This window comes from Neodiprion lecontei, chromosome 6 (assembly GCF_021901455.1).
Source record: "Neodiprion lecontei isolate iyNeoLeco1 chromosome 6, iyNeoLeco1.1, whole genome shotgun sequence".
Lineage (NCBI taxonomy): Eukaryota > Metazoa > Arthropoda > Insecta > Hymenoptera > Diprionidae > Neodiprion > Neodiprion lecontei.
Window position 1 is genome coordinate 24,257,574 of NC_060265.1, and position 16,300 is coordinate 24,273,873.

The 16,300-nt window shown below is 44.4% G+C and overlaps 2 protein-coding genes across 18 annotated transcripts in view; one reads left to right on the plus strand and one right to left on the minus strand.

Moving 5' to 3' along the window:
* LOC107221613 overlaps positions 1-16,300 on the plus strand; it is a 200,643-nt gene that overhangs the window by 156,864 nt on the left and 27,479 nt on the right. For 10 of the 13 annotated variants that reach the window (XM_046743620.1, XM_046743628.1, XM_046743621.1 and 7 more), the window contains one exon: positions 10,407-10,730. The exons of 2 other annotated variants lie outside the window; for them this stretch is intronic. The gene's annotated coding sequence lies outside the window, so the exon portion shown is untranslated. The remainder of the gene's footprint in view (positions 1-10,406; positions 10,731-16,300) is intronic. One more of the 13 variants, XM_046743623.1, reaches the window with a different exon arrangement.
* Positions 1-16,300, minus strand: part of LOC107221612 (hemicentin-2) — a 302,996-nt gene that overhangs the window by 42,899 nt on the left and 243,797 nt on the right. For all 5 annotated transcript variants that reach the window (XM_046743636.1, XM_046743640.1, XM_046743638.1 and 2 more), the window contains one exon: positions 14,642-14,799. In XM_046743636.1, the coding sequence (XP_046599592.1) occupies positions 14,642-14,799 (158 nt within the window). The remainder of the gene's footprint in view (positions 1-14,641; positions 14,800-16,300) is intronic.

Sequence of the window (16,300 nt, forward strand, 5' to 3'; positions counted from 1 at the left end):
TACTTAATACCCGCGCTCTTGGCCAGGCATTCGAGGTTTCGCTATTAGACTTGCAAAGTTGCTCAAACTATATCCCTGAAACGGGTACTTGGACGTGTGGATATTTTTCAATAACCACTGCGATAGAGCTCATCTAGATCTGGAGCGGACATTAACGATCTCCGTGCGGCCATGCCGATGTTTCTCAAAAAACTCGCTATAACGTCAGCAGGAATTACAAGTCGGTTCTAACTTATAAACTAGTTTAACGTTATGTCCAAGTAGTTGGGACGACGGTTTTCCTTTATTTAATCGACATTAAAAGTTTTCTGGGTTTTCCCGATACGTCATGTGAAGAATCACCGACCTCGACTTTCTCTCCGAGGTGGCTCGTTATCTTTCACGGCCCTGACACACCTGGTTGGACAGGAATAGTAAATTGAGAATCCTAATTGCCTGTTATTCTTGCGAAGTAAGCGAACAAATTTGCAAAGCGAAGCTGTATCGAATGATATCACGGCTTATCTTTGACGTGCTGGAAAATGTATATACAATCCAAGTTAAATTCTGCGTTCGCATTTTCAGCGAGATTGTCTAGCGCCAACACAGCTGCAGCTTCTCAAATTCCAGGGAATAATGAGATAAGCCAAAGGACACACAGCGAAACGGGGATGGTCGTATACGGTTTCCGAGTCATCCTCTGAGCCTATGGTCAATTTCCCCTCGACCCAGAGGTAGTTAACTTATCTTCAGCCTATAAATGTGTGCGGGTGTCCGCTGTAAATAGAGAAAACCGGAGGTGTGGAAGGCTCCAGAATTCCGTCACTAGGACTGATATTATAAAGCCAATTCAGTTCAGTTCATTTATTTAGCACAGCAAATAAGCCAGTCGTTCGTCTCAATTAGGTCTATTTATGTTTACGGTTGTGGCACAATCTACGTCCAACTTTTCAGCGTTAGCGGTTCTTACGACACCCTGGAGTCAGATCTCGAGACGAAGGTCTATTCTATTCCGGAACAATTCTTCCACTTACCTTATACCCACACGCGCCACTCACCTGTTCCCCAAGTCGGGAGTTCTGTTCGTTACTTTTTCAAACACAAGTGGGGTGTAGTTTCGAATTCATTCCCGTCGGTATGCATGTGTGATGAATTACATTGGCTTGGCTCTCGCGACTCATAGTTGATATAATATGATTGGAAACAATTTTCTACGACTGTTCGGCTGCGCATGCATTTTTTAGTTCGATAATATTCGCGATCAGAACGCTTACTCGTTCCACGGAGAGACCTGGAGGCTTGAAAGGTCGACGAGAGGACATCTCTGCAGGAAAGTGAGTAATATGAGACGGAAGTAAATGAAAAAATTTTGCGAATTCTAACGGAATATTGGAAACTTTACGAGTGAGGGGACGAAGCGAGAAAACAGAGTGAAAAAAAGTAGGCCGTTCGGTTGGAATGAAAAAGGTAATTGACCTGAATTGACGTCTTCTCTTGGATTGTTATACTACATGTAAATGAAAGGCGTACTTTAATCGATGGAAAAGTAAAGTTCGATAACATGGAAGTTTTTATGAGCAGGGACGTGACGATCTGAAATCGAACGATTCGCTTCGACTTTGATTTATCTGTAATTCAACTTTTAAACGTGGGTCTAGTTGGTTGCCTAATCAAATTCAGTAGCACAGGAGCAGCAGCGTCGGAAAGGTTTTGATCGAAATCAGCTGACTGTAACATTTTCGACCGGAGGCGCCAGACAACTTGAATCAACTTCCGGTGCAGTATGCGAGTCGGGGGAATTTGAAGCGAACAAGTTGAAAAATGTTTCCAAAGGTTAGGTGCAGTCCTTTTCAAGGATCGAGATACTTGGCGCCCCGTCGGATGCGAAACGGGTGGTTTCCGCTCGACAGCTACAATAACTTCCGGTCTGAATAAAATCCGGGAAATTAAAAAAGCCGAGATGTGTCACAGCGCGAGAAACTCTATACGACCAACGGCGTTCGCAGAAAAATATTCGATATTCGTTCACGCCGCCTCCAAGGACCTCTCGCTCCTTCCTCCTCTCTCTCTCTCTCTTTAATATTACAAGTCAGAATTTTCCCCGTCGAGAATAAATATTTGTTAATGAAACAAGATATTACCCTTCATCAATTTTTCCCTCGGAGAAATCCGTTCACTTCAGATTACCCACCACCAACTTTTCTCGATATCGAAAACATCAGCCAATATCGCGGATAGAGTATAGGCCACACGGACTTGGAATAACAATCAATAATCACGACGATGCCCATCAGTTTTCGACGCCGCAAAGCCTGCCAGGGTCCCAACCAATTATCCCCGACAATAAAGATGTCAGTAATAAAGCCTCTCTTCCAGGCCACACATACACGCGGACATATCGGAGCTTTTTCTCATGGTACGTATCAGCAAGAAACTCAAACCTGCGCGATGGGTTCGCCAGCGATAAGCTCGGTCCGGCTCAGCTTGCGGCTGGTCGCGGTCCATCACGCGTCCAGGAGGAGGAGAGCGATCATCTCCTTCGCTCTGTCTTGGCTGGAGCACTTCGTTGTCTTGGACTTTCAATGAAGAAACGCTGCGCACAGAGTGTGCAGATAGTGGCTAGGCATCTGCGATGAAACAGGATCGAAGAGCACTCTAAACTCGAACGTGTGACTGCAGGACCGAACCTTGAGGGGAAAGCAGAAATTGCATCCTACATTCGCTGCCAGTCGCGGTGCCTAAGTCGTCACATTTTGCGCCTGCCAAACTCCCCGACGCCTGAATTAGTGAAATGGTTAGTTTACGACAAAGCTTCATTTAACTTTGACGAACTCGCTTAAATATTACCCCTTCTTGCGGCGCAGAGATGTCGAGAAATCCAGTAATGCTCGCGTAGTGGTGGGTTCTGGTTCTTCATGCTTCGTGTGGATTCAACTAGTTCATGCATGCAAATAATTACATGCCCGCAAAAGATGCGGGACCCAAAAACGCGAACGAAGCTACTCCAATGGCGTTTTTCGGTCATCGTGCATATTCTGTGACCCTTCCAAAGTCCTGATTACTGACTGCTAGTACAACATCCCATGGCGGATTTTGGCCGTGTTGAACCGGGATAGGAACAACACTTGGCGTGAGAGACTCCAGCGGCTTCGGGTTAAACTTGAAACCGGGAGTGTCTGTACGGGACCAAACAAATCCATCAGAGTGAGATGCGAGTTTTCGCTTTTTTAGGACGCAGGAAGGGAATGGATGGCACGTAAGGAGCCGAGCGAACCGGGTGAGAGGATAGAGCGTGATCCAAGGGCGGAAAACGAACTAACAGAGAAGTTGGTTCAACGATCCTTGAAGTCCGGGAGAAACGAAGGAGACGAGAGGCAAGAAAGCTCGGAAAAAGAAAGAAAGAGAGAGCGAGAGAGAGAGAAAGAGAGAGAGAGAAGCCGGGTCGAGTCTGGGCATGTGAGTGAGACGGTCAATATCATCACACAGCTATAGCCTCGTTTCCGTTCTTGACATGGTGCGCACGGTCCTTTTCTGCTCGTACAGATCTGGGGAAGCTTCTCCGGCTATACGAGTCAATTTTTTATTATTTTTCTCCATGTTTCTTTGGCCCATGAAGCTTACTGCTCTTCTCAGACGACCTTCCCCACCTATGGCACACCAGATTCTTTCGCTCATGAAGGAGACAAGACGAAGAACACGGTTTGCCGAAATATTGACCGATCGCAGAGTGTGATAGTTTGCCTTCTCTGATAGCAAAAAATTTGTAAATTCAAAGCGCCCAACTTGAAAGTATCATCTTACGCGGCCCACCCGATGATGCTTATAGGTTTCATTAAAGGACAAAGTTTATTTCGGTTCAATTGAGAATTGGACATCTAGAGCTTGGCGATAAATACAATTGTTGATGTACTGACAACGATGTAGTGCTCGACCGAAGGCAAAGAGTTGGACGAAAAAATCATCAGGCATAGAATCGCGTTCCATCTTCACGGTTTCATTTTCGTTTATTCATAACGATAACGAGGAGGTGGATATCCATTCCGGTGGTGCTGGTTTGGGGTGCACTTCGTGTTAGATAAGCCCCGCGCAGTTTGCAGCAAATGCTTTCTCGCGAGACAATGGAAACCGTGAGGATTTTTTGCCTGTTCCTTATCAGAGTTGAGGGATGAAGCAGTTGCTACGGTTGCTCGAGTCGCACGGCTGAACTACGAGCATCTATAAATCAAGGAAGATAATATTTCAGTGATGATCAAAAGGCTCGACCGATCTATGAATGCATCGGACGTCTTCCACCCGAAGCTAATTGCCCCGGGCTCTAGCGGGGCTTTGCAAATGGAGAGCGAGGCGCAGTGGATGTTTGGAAGAGAGGTAAATTCCCGGTTCGTTTGCAGAGGTGATAGTAAACTGTGTTTTTAGTGATTACTTTGATTCAGCGTGTCGTCGGTGTGCTCCGGTTACACAACGCGGCCGTAATTATACGCCAGTGTTGGCTGAGGAGGAGGCAGGTGTGCAGGGCGACGGACGTCACTAATTATACCATCTCTATTAAATAATTAACCGAGAAACACGCAGACAGCGAACGGACGGAAATCCCTCGAGATGTTTCGGTACCCTTGGCAATCCGACGAAACGGTAACAAGCTCCCACCTTTGCCTCGGCGCCGCTTGCATACATGACGAACTCGACTACTTGGCGAAGGTGTAGACGGTGTGTATAACACGAGTGGGTACATTTTCTACATTACCTACCCGGACGTACCGTGGTACCGTGATATTTGAATTCATAACGGGGTCCCGATTGCGTGTTCGGGGCAAGTAAGACATCGTGGATATTTCCGTTATATCTCAGCACAGGCTTTCGGAAAGGGGTCGTAAGAGTCCAGATTGGTTCGTTGTCAGCGTGATTATGCAGGTCGTTGTGTCTTCTGCTATAGGGCAAAAATTTCACCCTCGCACCTTCGAGTGAGTCTACCTAATTCAAGGGCATCTTTACGTCTCGCTATACCAACCTAGGATAAGTTTTTTCGGGAAAAGGTAATAAAAGTACCGAACCGCCGACATTATTTCAATAACCAAATCGATTCTTTCGTGCCACCAACCCCCGTCGACAGGAAACAACATCCCTTGGCAACGGTCCAGCCGTTAAAGAAATGCCGAAATCCAGTTTCACCAATAATCGGATGTGTTCGTGCAGCATCGCTGGCACAATGCAGTTATCCACTCGAATGAATTTATTCCCTCCTAGAAAAATTGGCTCTGATTTATCGACGAGCGTAAGACACTGACGAGCTTAAAGGTAACCTCCTGTTTTTCACGTGGTACAGTGCAGAGACTTTTTTGCCTGAAAGTAAATTATCCGGTAAGAATTATTTGCAATTTACGTGTAGAAATAATAATTGCTAGTAAACGAATCAAGCGATCCAGACGATTGTCACATCGGGCACAAATTTTACTTATAATCAGGGTAAGGGTAGTCGCACGGGGGTGCCGGATTTACATATTGTATACAAGTTATGTATGTGTCTGCCTTGACGCGTCTGAATCATAAGAACGGTGGAACTATTTCGAATACATATTAATTCTGGATTCGAGTCACGATCACCACCGAACTTGGAAACAAGTTCTCCAATTTCGAAGCATTGATGTGATTTAACCTAATGGAGCTACCGTCTGCTGGTTTACAACGGTATTCCAATTATATTCCGACCCTACAATGTTTCGCTGAAATTTTGTCGTGATTATGCCGAGTAAATTGAAGAAAACCGTATAAAGGTAATTGCAAAAACTAAACAATACGCCTGACACGATTTCGGTTTCTTTCCGGGTCACCAAGGCCTCTAAATCGCAAAATCCAAAGTCTCAGTCGATTCCTGTGAACTTTTTCTTCTTTCCCGTAATCGCGAGTCGTTCCGCACCTCGTAGAGGTAGAGCGAGTAGGTATGAAATAAAGGAAACGAGTGTGCTTGATTTTTCATTGAATGAATGCGAAGATTGGCAATAAAACTTTTGAATTGAGATGGAAGGTTGAAATGAATTTGCGTTACGGGTTTGCTATTCAGATTGTCACCGACAGAAACAACTTCTGCAGGTGAATATTCTACCTCGGGCTGATGGAAAAATCTTTGTTGAAACTTGTTTGATTGTCAACCATTTTCACGGAATAGATAATAATACTCCATACATGTAATGTGTATAAACATTTCGCAACGTGACGAACGGTTTTACAGAAATAACCGACTATTTTGTCAATTAATTACACCATAGAGACGCCGAAGGAAGCGGCAACATGCTTCTTAACCATTTATGTATACGTGCCTTATACCTGGGCAATTGAAATATGGGCAGAACATCAGGCGTGCGAATTTAATATGAAAAATTAGAAGTCATAATCTTTGTTGGAAAGGATGTAATATAAATTCAACTTGCGGACCAAAGTTGCACCGGCGCTGCAGTAAAGGGAGCAAAGAAAATACTTCTGCCCGTAATGATATTCCAGGTGAATGTACCTGCAAATTGTTTTACACCAGGATCACAGGGGAGCCCGGAAAAAAGAGTTTAATTCGTAATGGGGGTTTCAGCAGCAATATAGGTGTACAGGAAAAATATGCGAGCGGCGTATAATCAATTATGCACCCCTGGTAAAAGTGCAGAATTGAACCGGAGAGAGACAGAGAAAGACTAATTAATAGTCGAGCTACAACCGTGAGGCCTTATTCGACCTGCAGGCTTTCTCAACTCATCAGCGGTTATCTCATCTGATTTGGTTAACTTACCGGGATCCGTCCGAAACGTCTGATTGGCACTAATTAAATTTTATTGCGGACGGATTTGCATGAATTTTCAACGGCGCGGCGGTAGGAAATGCCCTCGCATCACACGGCTCGGCTCACCTGCACGCGGCTCACCCGGTAATTTTCACATTTCGAACAATTCCAACGAACCGCAAATCTGTCAACGATACTGACACTGCAGGCCTGCACCCCCAACGCCGATCGCTATCGCCGAATTAGCGAGGCAATTAAGTAATTGCCACGGTATTCCGCTTTCCGCACCCCCGTTATTAACGTTAACCAGATTATCTCGAAGGTAAAGCCAACTTTCAACCGATAAGACTATTGGCGAATTTACCTTCGGGTCTGAAACGAATTCGACGCGAATGTGCAGCGCGGTGCTCGGTGGTTGAAATTTACGGAATCGTGGATCGTAGATAAGCGAGGGGCCGTTGTTAGGCTGTCATTCTTGAAACACTTTAGACTCATGTGCTCGCGTCTCTGCTCACCCACCCTTATCGTATACATAAAACAGGCAACGAGCCCTCTAGACGGGGCGAAGAAGGCTTCGCAGCTTTGTTCTAATTGCTCGCGCTACTGAGAGAGCCTTGGAAGCAAATATTTCACGCTGGGACAGAGCTGCTCAAGTTCATAGCAAACAGTCTTGTTCTGTATTCTGTCTTAAAACCAAATAGCTTCAGTGCCATGTAATTTAGAGGGCTAGATCTGGGGCTGAGTTTTCGAGTATCAGGAACGAGGAGACGCCGCTCCTCTTCGCACCTCCGCCAGACATCCTTCGTAGAATCGCGAATTGATTACAGTTTCCCTTTTTTACCAAGGTATAACGTGGTATAATAAGGAGGTCGATTGAATCGCGACGTTACGACGCCAACAGTCGAAATGGTTCTAGGAGAGGTCACGAAACACACGCTCGCGACGTCAGGCAAATCGTTTTAAGGAGTAAACATATTACTATAAAAACATGGACCACATCCCTCGTTCCTACATCGCGGTAAATTGAACGACATGTTCGAAATCCGCGTTCATGTATCTTGTTTGAATTCTTGTTGGACTGGCACTGCGCAAAGTTCGCAGGGACCCACTTAAAACACGAAGGACACGAACAATAAAAGTGCCTCTTGTACCTCGTCGTCGCAATTTTCTTGTGTCCAAAGATGAGAAAAAAAAAAATCTAAATATATCCTGCAAAGAAATGAAAAGTTATATAAAAGTTTCCAGTTTTGATCAATAATCGACACGATATACGTCAGTAGTGTTATTATCGTTGTTTCATTGTTGTTTTATATCCGGGTCCGCTTAATGCTGTTCTAAAACGGCTTTGCTATATGCAGAAAATAAAGCGAAGAAAAGTTGTCAATTGTATCAGGTAGTATGTAATTGAATTTGAGCATGATTTGAAGATATTTCTGCGTTATGTTTAGAACGGTTCAAGTCAGTATAAATATGCGTATCTAATGAAATTAAGCGCGTAACAAACTTCAGTAATTACATATAAGGATACCGTATCTATTTCTCTGCGTACAGTGTTAATTGGGACTCAAATAACTTGTTCAGTTATGTCAAGTACATATTAGCAAAACCCATTTTTGTGATATTTTTTATAAATTCGCAAGGGCGGATATTTGGTGGACGTATCATCCGTAAAGAAAATATTTTATTATTATCTTGCAGTTTGACGATTCTTCGTTAAATTTCGGTAAGTTTCACGCTCGGTTTCACGCCCCTCGAATTACGTACGATTGTGACATAAATCAGGGCACATAACAAAGAAAGAATTAGCATATATACAATATCGCGAAATAGGCCGAGTGGAATAAGGAGGGAAAAGAAAAAAACCGTTCGACGAGATAAATACAATATTTATGCAATTTCAGGAACGACCGGCAAGGGATTCGAAAGTCCACCGCAAAACGCTTTATATATTCCCTTCACGTTTGCAGAATTGTTTATGGGTTGTCCCGTGCTTTTACAAATCAAGACTTGCGGGGCGGGGGAAGTTTCAAGGCGTATTGATCTGCGGACGCACGCGCGAATTAGTGACCTTTTCCCCCCGAATTTCCTTTTTCTACATCTGCCTTCGCCGGTGCGCCGTCGCCATTCTTACACACATATCCATAATACCATGTGTCGAAGCCAGGCACGAACGCGCAATCATCGTCCCCACGTTTATGCGAGAAATTCATTTGCGATTACTGCGCGCGTGTGTGTATGCAGGTGCTACGTATACCTAATATCGCAGTGCCAATATGTACGACGTATAACGCTTACGAGAACGTTTCGTCGGAGTTCCGGGAAATAATATCCAAACGAGTTGTTGTTTGATCAATCCTCCATGCCCAATGCCATGGGCCATGGGCATGTACGAACTTCTATTTCAACCCTTGATGCCGTCCCTCGTGACCTGGTTGTTTTGCAAAGTAATTCGGGTCGTCAAGTTTTTAAGCAATACGACATGCCTGGGTATAAATGCGCTGGTGTGAGAAGGCCGCTAGTTTTGAACCGTCGAATGAATGCGGGCGTGGAAATGTTTTTGGGTAAAGTAAAAATTGATGAGAATATGAGACGAGTGAATAATAAAGAGATTATGAGGATTAGATTGGGGGGAGGGGGGGGGGGGAGGGGGTTCTAGAGAAGATCCTCGGATGGTGGTGGACGGTGGGGGAGCGATTAAAAGGGACTAAAAATTGGGGACATTAAAGCTAAGCCCACAATCAGCCATCTTAGTAGCCCGGCTCGGGTGTAACAGGGGGCAGAGGTATTTTGAGAGCGATTCGGGCGCGATTTCGGTGGTGATTTCGGGGCAGTCGGGGGGCGTACGGGGCTCTTCGGGGCTTGTTTAAATTAGCCTCGGTCTTTACCAACTCGCGTGAAGAGGACATAACTCTGTTCCCAAGGAACACCTGCGGCCATTAACCACTTCGGCCACTTTTTATGATCCGACCGAACAGCTCAGGGGGAGAGGCGATGGATGGATTATCTTTGCCGACTTGCACCTTCGAGGAAACGGATTCCGAGAGACGATAAACGAGTATTTATCTTTGTTAGTGGCGCCAGGTTGAGCGTGAGCGAGAATGGCAGAACAGCTTGTTTCAGTCAGTCAAACATTTCTCACGTAGTTCAGCACGTCGCACCTTCGCATATAGTGCCTGGGGGAAGAGGAGAGGGTGGCCATTCAAACCTGCGGTGATGAAAATGCCTGAGACATGAAAATAATTCAATACATGTTGTTCGTTGTTGAAGAGACGGGGAAGCGGGGGGCCAAAATGTCTTCAACTCCGCAACTACGAACGTTGAAAATCAGCGAATGATCAACCAGCGGGAATTCAACTTTACCAGAAGTTGTGGCATCGTCTGCGATGACCAACGGAGTATTTTTATTTCGGCTTACATCTGGTACCTATCTGGTAATCAAGACAAGATTCTTTCACATACGGAATCGCACTCCTCTCTGCGTCACGTAGGAGCATGTATTTTTTATGTGTACGTGGTCGGGTGTGCGTGACAGGGAACAATTTCACTTCCGAAATAACCTCAATCAGCATTCACAAAGTGACCGCCTGCCGCTGGTTGGCTATGCTATTACTTGCCCCTCTACATTGATATGCCCATTTTCTGAAGGACGAGGTCTTTGTTCCAGCTCAGGAGTTCCGTTCCGTTCTGGATCCTCGTCCTAAAACCCCGGCTCGGCACGAGGGCGGAACCTGGACGAGCAGTGTAGGGAGGACAGGGAACAGCGGAGCATGACGTATGGGCGGAAGCAAAAAATGGCTAATATCCCGTCCGTCACGACTGTCCGGCGAGCCCTGGTAGACCTTTCTGTCTTCAACCAACTCGAAACACGACGAAACGGAAACGTTTCCTCATTTCGCGACTCGGCGCACAAAAGCTAGCCTCGGCTAACGACGCATCTTATAAGTGCCGCAGAGGATCTCTGTCTTCTTTATGGACGAACAACAGACATGTAAGTGAATATTTGCTCTCAGCAAGACCTCGGTTTCGGTTCATCCTCGTGTATCTCGTCTATAGTTAGAGTTACTTATTTCTAATAGAAATCTGTCTAGTTTTTGACGGATAAACAGTATTTAAAATTATCTTCCCCAAGGGATTGATATTTATTTTATCGAGCACCAACGGCAATTCGTTTCGCTAGAATAATTTCAGCAGTGTTTGAAATGACAAATCTCTGCTGGCTAGTGATAATTGAACGATGCTGCAAGGAGTAGGTATTTGGCGGATGTAATCTTGGAGGCTCGGTGCCAAGTCGCAGGTACGCCGGCTCCGTGACAAATGAACATACCTTTAAATTTCGTCTCCCTCGTTTATGTTTGACCTTCTTCGAGCCTGGTTAAATGTCCGTCACAGGGTGTTCCTTGTCTTCTGTATCCCTATATCCATGTCAAGGGTTGGCCCGATAAATCCGGGGTTTAATTAAACTAAGTTTAACCGTGAGCGTGGAACCCCGGCGTACACATGGGTCATGGTAGTTATATTATATCCTTAAGCTGGCGTTAAATCAATTATCGAACTTGTACACGTGACTGCAGTGCGCTGGTCGAGCTGACCGAGCCAACGAGCCGACGAGCTTTTCGGGAAAATCATAAAATCCCAGCCAATTGCATTACGGGAATCAATCCGACTGCTATATACATATCCATATATATATATATATATGTATGTATATAAAACAATATGGCCGCTGTTGGCCGGACCAATTTTACCATTATCCTTCTGTTACGAGATAATAGAATAATATTACAGGGCGGATGGGCAGGTATACGTTTTCCAAAGTGGATATCGCATCCGTTTCCCCGCACGTAACGCAATGATCAATAATAAACGATTGCGCGGATTTGTCGGGGAATAAAATTGATGGGAAGGTGAGTTGAACCCGAAGACGCGGGGTGGATCGTTTGGATGAAGAATCACGCGACGAAAACGTGTGAGGATATATTTCGCGCGCGAAATCTACGGTGTGGAAACTGCAAGAATTCCCGGGTTAGCACCAGCGCAACTCTAAAGTTTCCAATAATTTTGTTATGCGGATAGTCGGTAAATTATCTCTGCGGTCCAACCTCGTTCTCGAAATGTTTCCCATTTATAGACGGTCTCTGCGTAAGCACTGCGCTGCTGCAGCTTTCGCTGCCGTCGTAAACAATCTCGTTTAATACCTATTTACGAGTATTAATGGCACGCGGCTGTAGAGCGGTGTAGCAGTAATACGCCAGTCCTACTAAAATCTCTGCGAAATAGGCGGTGCTTTTTAATAAATCGCGTGCGTGTACCTACCTACTGGGACCACCTGCTCATCGTTGGATAATTGGCCTTCCGAAGGGCAAGGCAAATTCCTAATTCGAAGCATACGACTACCTAATTATTCTAAACTTAAAGAAAGGCGAGCAGTTCGCGGATTTATGTCACGTCAGCCAACACTTTTCGCTAATTTCACTTGGATTGGAAGCAAAGTTTGATTTTGTAAAATTATTGCGTTTTTCTTTAATCATCTTTTTAACAAACACGATCGGATAATTCGTATTTTTGTTCAAATATTATTCACGAAAGCAGTGTTCTACCGTGCGATTCGATATTTTCGATAATTAGTTCGTTAGCGAATTTGTTAAGAAAACAGGAGAAGTGGATAAAATGAAAAAAATTGTAAAATCAAACATTAAAAAGTGTAACTTGACTGGAATTTTATTAAAAGAATCTCTTTTCAACATGGATTAGAATTGAAAACGTACCTAGATTCAAATAGAGAAAAGTTCGGTAGGTATAATCTTTAAAAGTATATCAATATAAGCATCCGTATTTGTCATGCCCCAGAATCATATTGGTTGTTCTGTTGCGACGAATCAGATCTTATTTTTTTTCGAAGGATTCCCTGAAAATCATTTGCAATGAATTTTAATTAACGTTCATACATATCCTTTTCAGTAAATCATACAATGCTTATTAATTATAACTTATAACGATTTCACATTTTTGTGACTAGCCACGAGCCTGATTGTGGGAAAAAATAACCTATTTTTATCAATTTGTAGCTAATTCGGAAAATAGTAGAAATATGCCTATGCATTTGACACTAAAAAAAAATGGCACAATAATTCAGTCACTTTAACATAAATAAATTTCGTGGGTTCTCGCATCGTCATATGTTCATGTAATGTTTTTTAATTTATATTCCAACGTTTCTGAAGCTGCAATGTTATCTGGTGCAGAGAAGCGGTACTGCTCGCCATTCGTAATCTGCAGACTTGTAATGTGATTGAGCGCGTGTTGCGGAACGTCTAGGGCCTACCTATCGAGCGAAGCGTTGATTGAGATTGTGCAAACACAGTATTCAAATCAAGTAATAAGGTGATTGTCAATTACACGTAAACGGCTCATAAATGATTCGAATCGATTATGCACACCCCCAGATGTAGTGGCTCTGAGTAAATTGCTCTTCGCCTGTTATCGTATCTCATACGATCCAGTCGGACGTTGGTTCAACGAAAGGGTATAAGCGTGGCGTTGTGCAGCCGCTGTAAAACCGTACCATCAATTTCCGGATCCTCCGTAAAATTCCCAAAGCGTATTCGATACCAACGGAAATTCAGGGAAAGAAATTATACAAGAAATATCAGAAATGCTTTTTGAATCGAAAATTCTCTAAATAATCTAACAACGAGTCCTGGCGTTGTTCGTACTGCCGGCTCGTTTACAGCTTTCTCTACCTTTCAGCCAATATCCTTTGAATACGCTGTACCGGACACCGTGCATGAATACAGTTCACCTGGTTTGATGTTGTCGACAAGCTCTCTCGCCTTTGGTCAAGTCTCTTTGATTGCCTCGTTTGATAATCATACTATTCCACGCAAAATCCCCGTCGATTATCCGAGGGTACGTTTGACTACGAGACTAATTTCATTTTTGAGTAACAATTTAATTACGCCTCAAACTCGCTAAGATTTCTGCAAAATGAATTGCTGCCGTTTTGCGGAGTGTCAACAAAAGAAAGTAGTAATCGGTTTGACGCCTGATTTAATTCCGCCGCGGAATTCGCCAGCTGCGAGCTATTCCAAAATCCTCGAGATATTTAGCTTCACTTTTGATCGTACGTTAAATTTCCTCTCTCATTTGTTGTTTGGTCCAACGGCTCGCACCTATATGCCGAAAAAATTAATTCGATTCAATTGAGTAATTGCGCAGCTGGTTGCTCGCAATATATTTATACCACCGGGGAGTTGATGATCGCACGCAAGTGGCTAAATTCAAATGAACATATAATCTCCCCCAACAAACTACGCTGGAGTCTTAACCACATGCCCCTGTTCCTGTTAGCCCGTTAGCCGGCCTTGGCCCAGCGTATTAAGTTGGCGGCTCCCGTACCAACGTTTGCATTAGGCGCGGCCATACACGTGTGTATTTAATTACTTTTTCCGTTTACTCAGGGGTAAATAAATTAACGCAGCGCTTACGTACGTTCGTTAATCCGCCCCCTGCAACGCGAAAAAGATGATTAAATCAAGTAGAGGAGGTAAAACCAGCGCTAGAAGTGGAGAGGTGAATAAGGCGTTTGCGGTAACGCGTATCGGCCTATGTGAAATCGAAAGCGAATGCGAAAGCGAAAAGCCCATGTTGCACGGACGCAATTGAAGCCGGGACCTTTCAGGGAGGCTCAATTTCGAATCGCGTGTCCCTAATTGGCCCCGCTGATGCGGGAACAAAGTAAAGGCAACTCGCGCGTTGCCCTCAGTTTGTCAAATTACCGAGAGCGCACTCAGCGCGATGCCTTCGTACGCTCGCGCTCATCTTGGCGCAATTAGCGGAGCGATCGCGCCCGCTGAGTGGCTCGAGGCTGATAATGTACAGAGTTGTAACCGTGGCACTTACCGTACGGTCGCCGGGGTGTTTGACGCGACACCTCAGGATCGCCGTCTGCCCGACTATCGCCGTCACGTTCCTAGGCGAAATGTCGTCAAAGTAGGGCTTGTCTGAGATTCTAGTCGGCTTGCTGCTTCCGGCCACGACACTCGCCAGGCTTGAACCGGCTGAAAGAAGAAACGTAACGGTCGATAGGTTATACATATATATATATATATATATGTATGTATAATATATAATACACGAATCGGAGTATAACGACAGGCGATGGGATAGGAGGACGGGGACTGTGAAGAGATTTCAGATGAAAAGATTGCGATCCGATGAGTGAGCTCGACATTTTTTACGCCCGGTTTATCGCAAAGTGGTCAATTTCCGATTCTATCGGACTCCCCTTACGTGCCCCCGTCCTTCGTATACGACGACAATTGATATTTGAGGAGGCATGTGGATCGACGATACATGTGTGTGTGTATACGTATATACACACATCCTCTCCCTTCATTGGGCTGATAAAATCACGTTAGGTTCAGGCTCAGAGTGCTTTCGAGCGAAACGGGATTAAAAAAAAATGCGATAAAATGAAGTAAAGCGAAGCTTCACAGGCAGACAGAGAAAGGGAGGGATAGATAGAGAGAGAGAGAGAGAGATAAAGTCCAGGTAAAGGCTTCGGAGGAGCGTTTATTTTTTGTTTCTTATTCAAACCTTGACTTTAAACAACGTGTCAAGTTCCGACGACGACATCTCGAGAGCATTTAAGAGTCTCGTTTCGTTGAACCTGCAGTTGGAGCAGGATCACGATGGAGATTAAAAACAAGTGGAAGGGTTGTTTTACTTGAGCACCAAGTGCGGCCTGCGCGCCCCCTCGCCTCGCCTCTCTTCTCCTTTCCTCCCAACGCTGTAAAATCATTTCGCAAAATAAACGACGGTTATATTTTTTTACCACTTCACCTCCGCTGAGTTGAATTAAATTAAGATTAGAAAAGCCCTCTGTAGGATTTTATACGAGAACATTCCGTCCCGTGCCTTCGTTCTTTGCCCCTGCGATGCAGATGTAGCCACTGGCTCCCACAATTAGTACATAAACCGGTTTTTTACTTAAAAAGTGGAATTAAATATATATCATATCGCTCTCCGGAGCGCAGGGTAAAAACGTTTCGTTTCTGTGTTGAAAACGTTTCTCTGCAGGACTGCTCCTTTTTCTCGGATAATTATTCCTTTTACGATACCACTTGTACAATTACAATCGTAACGCATGTACAATTTTGGAGCTTGTGCGCGCTTTCTCGTATCCGTACGTAACAGGTCACTTCGTTGTCTGTCGGATCTTCTCAAACGTTATAAATAACGTGGTTCACTTGAGCCGACGGAAGTTGCAGCTTAATTAAGGGCTTATTACAATTACCTGCCGCTCTGAGAAGCTTCGCCTGATCACGAAGTTTAACCCAAGTATACCCTTACAGCTTGGCTTTGCCACACCTACCGCTAAAATACACCGACGCGACGATGTTCAGATTATGAGGAAAAATGAACCACTCCTCACGCTGCGAATCAAATGGCAAGGAAGGCTGTTCTAGCCGTACTCGTTTCGTTTATCCAATTTGTTTTCTTCTTTTTTCTTTTTTTTTTTTTTGTATTTTTCCTGCTTATCTATATTTCCTTAGCAAA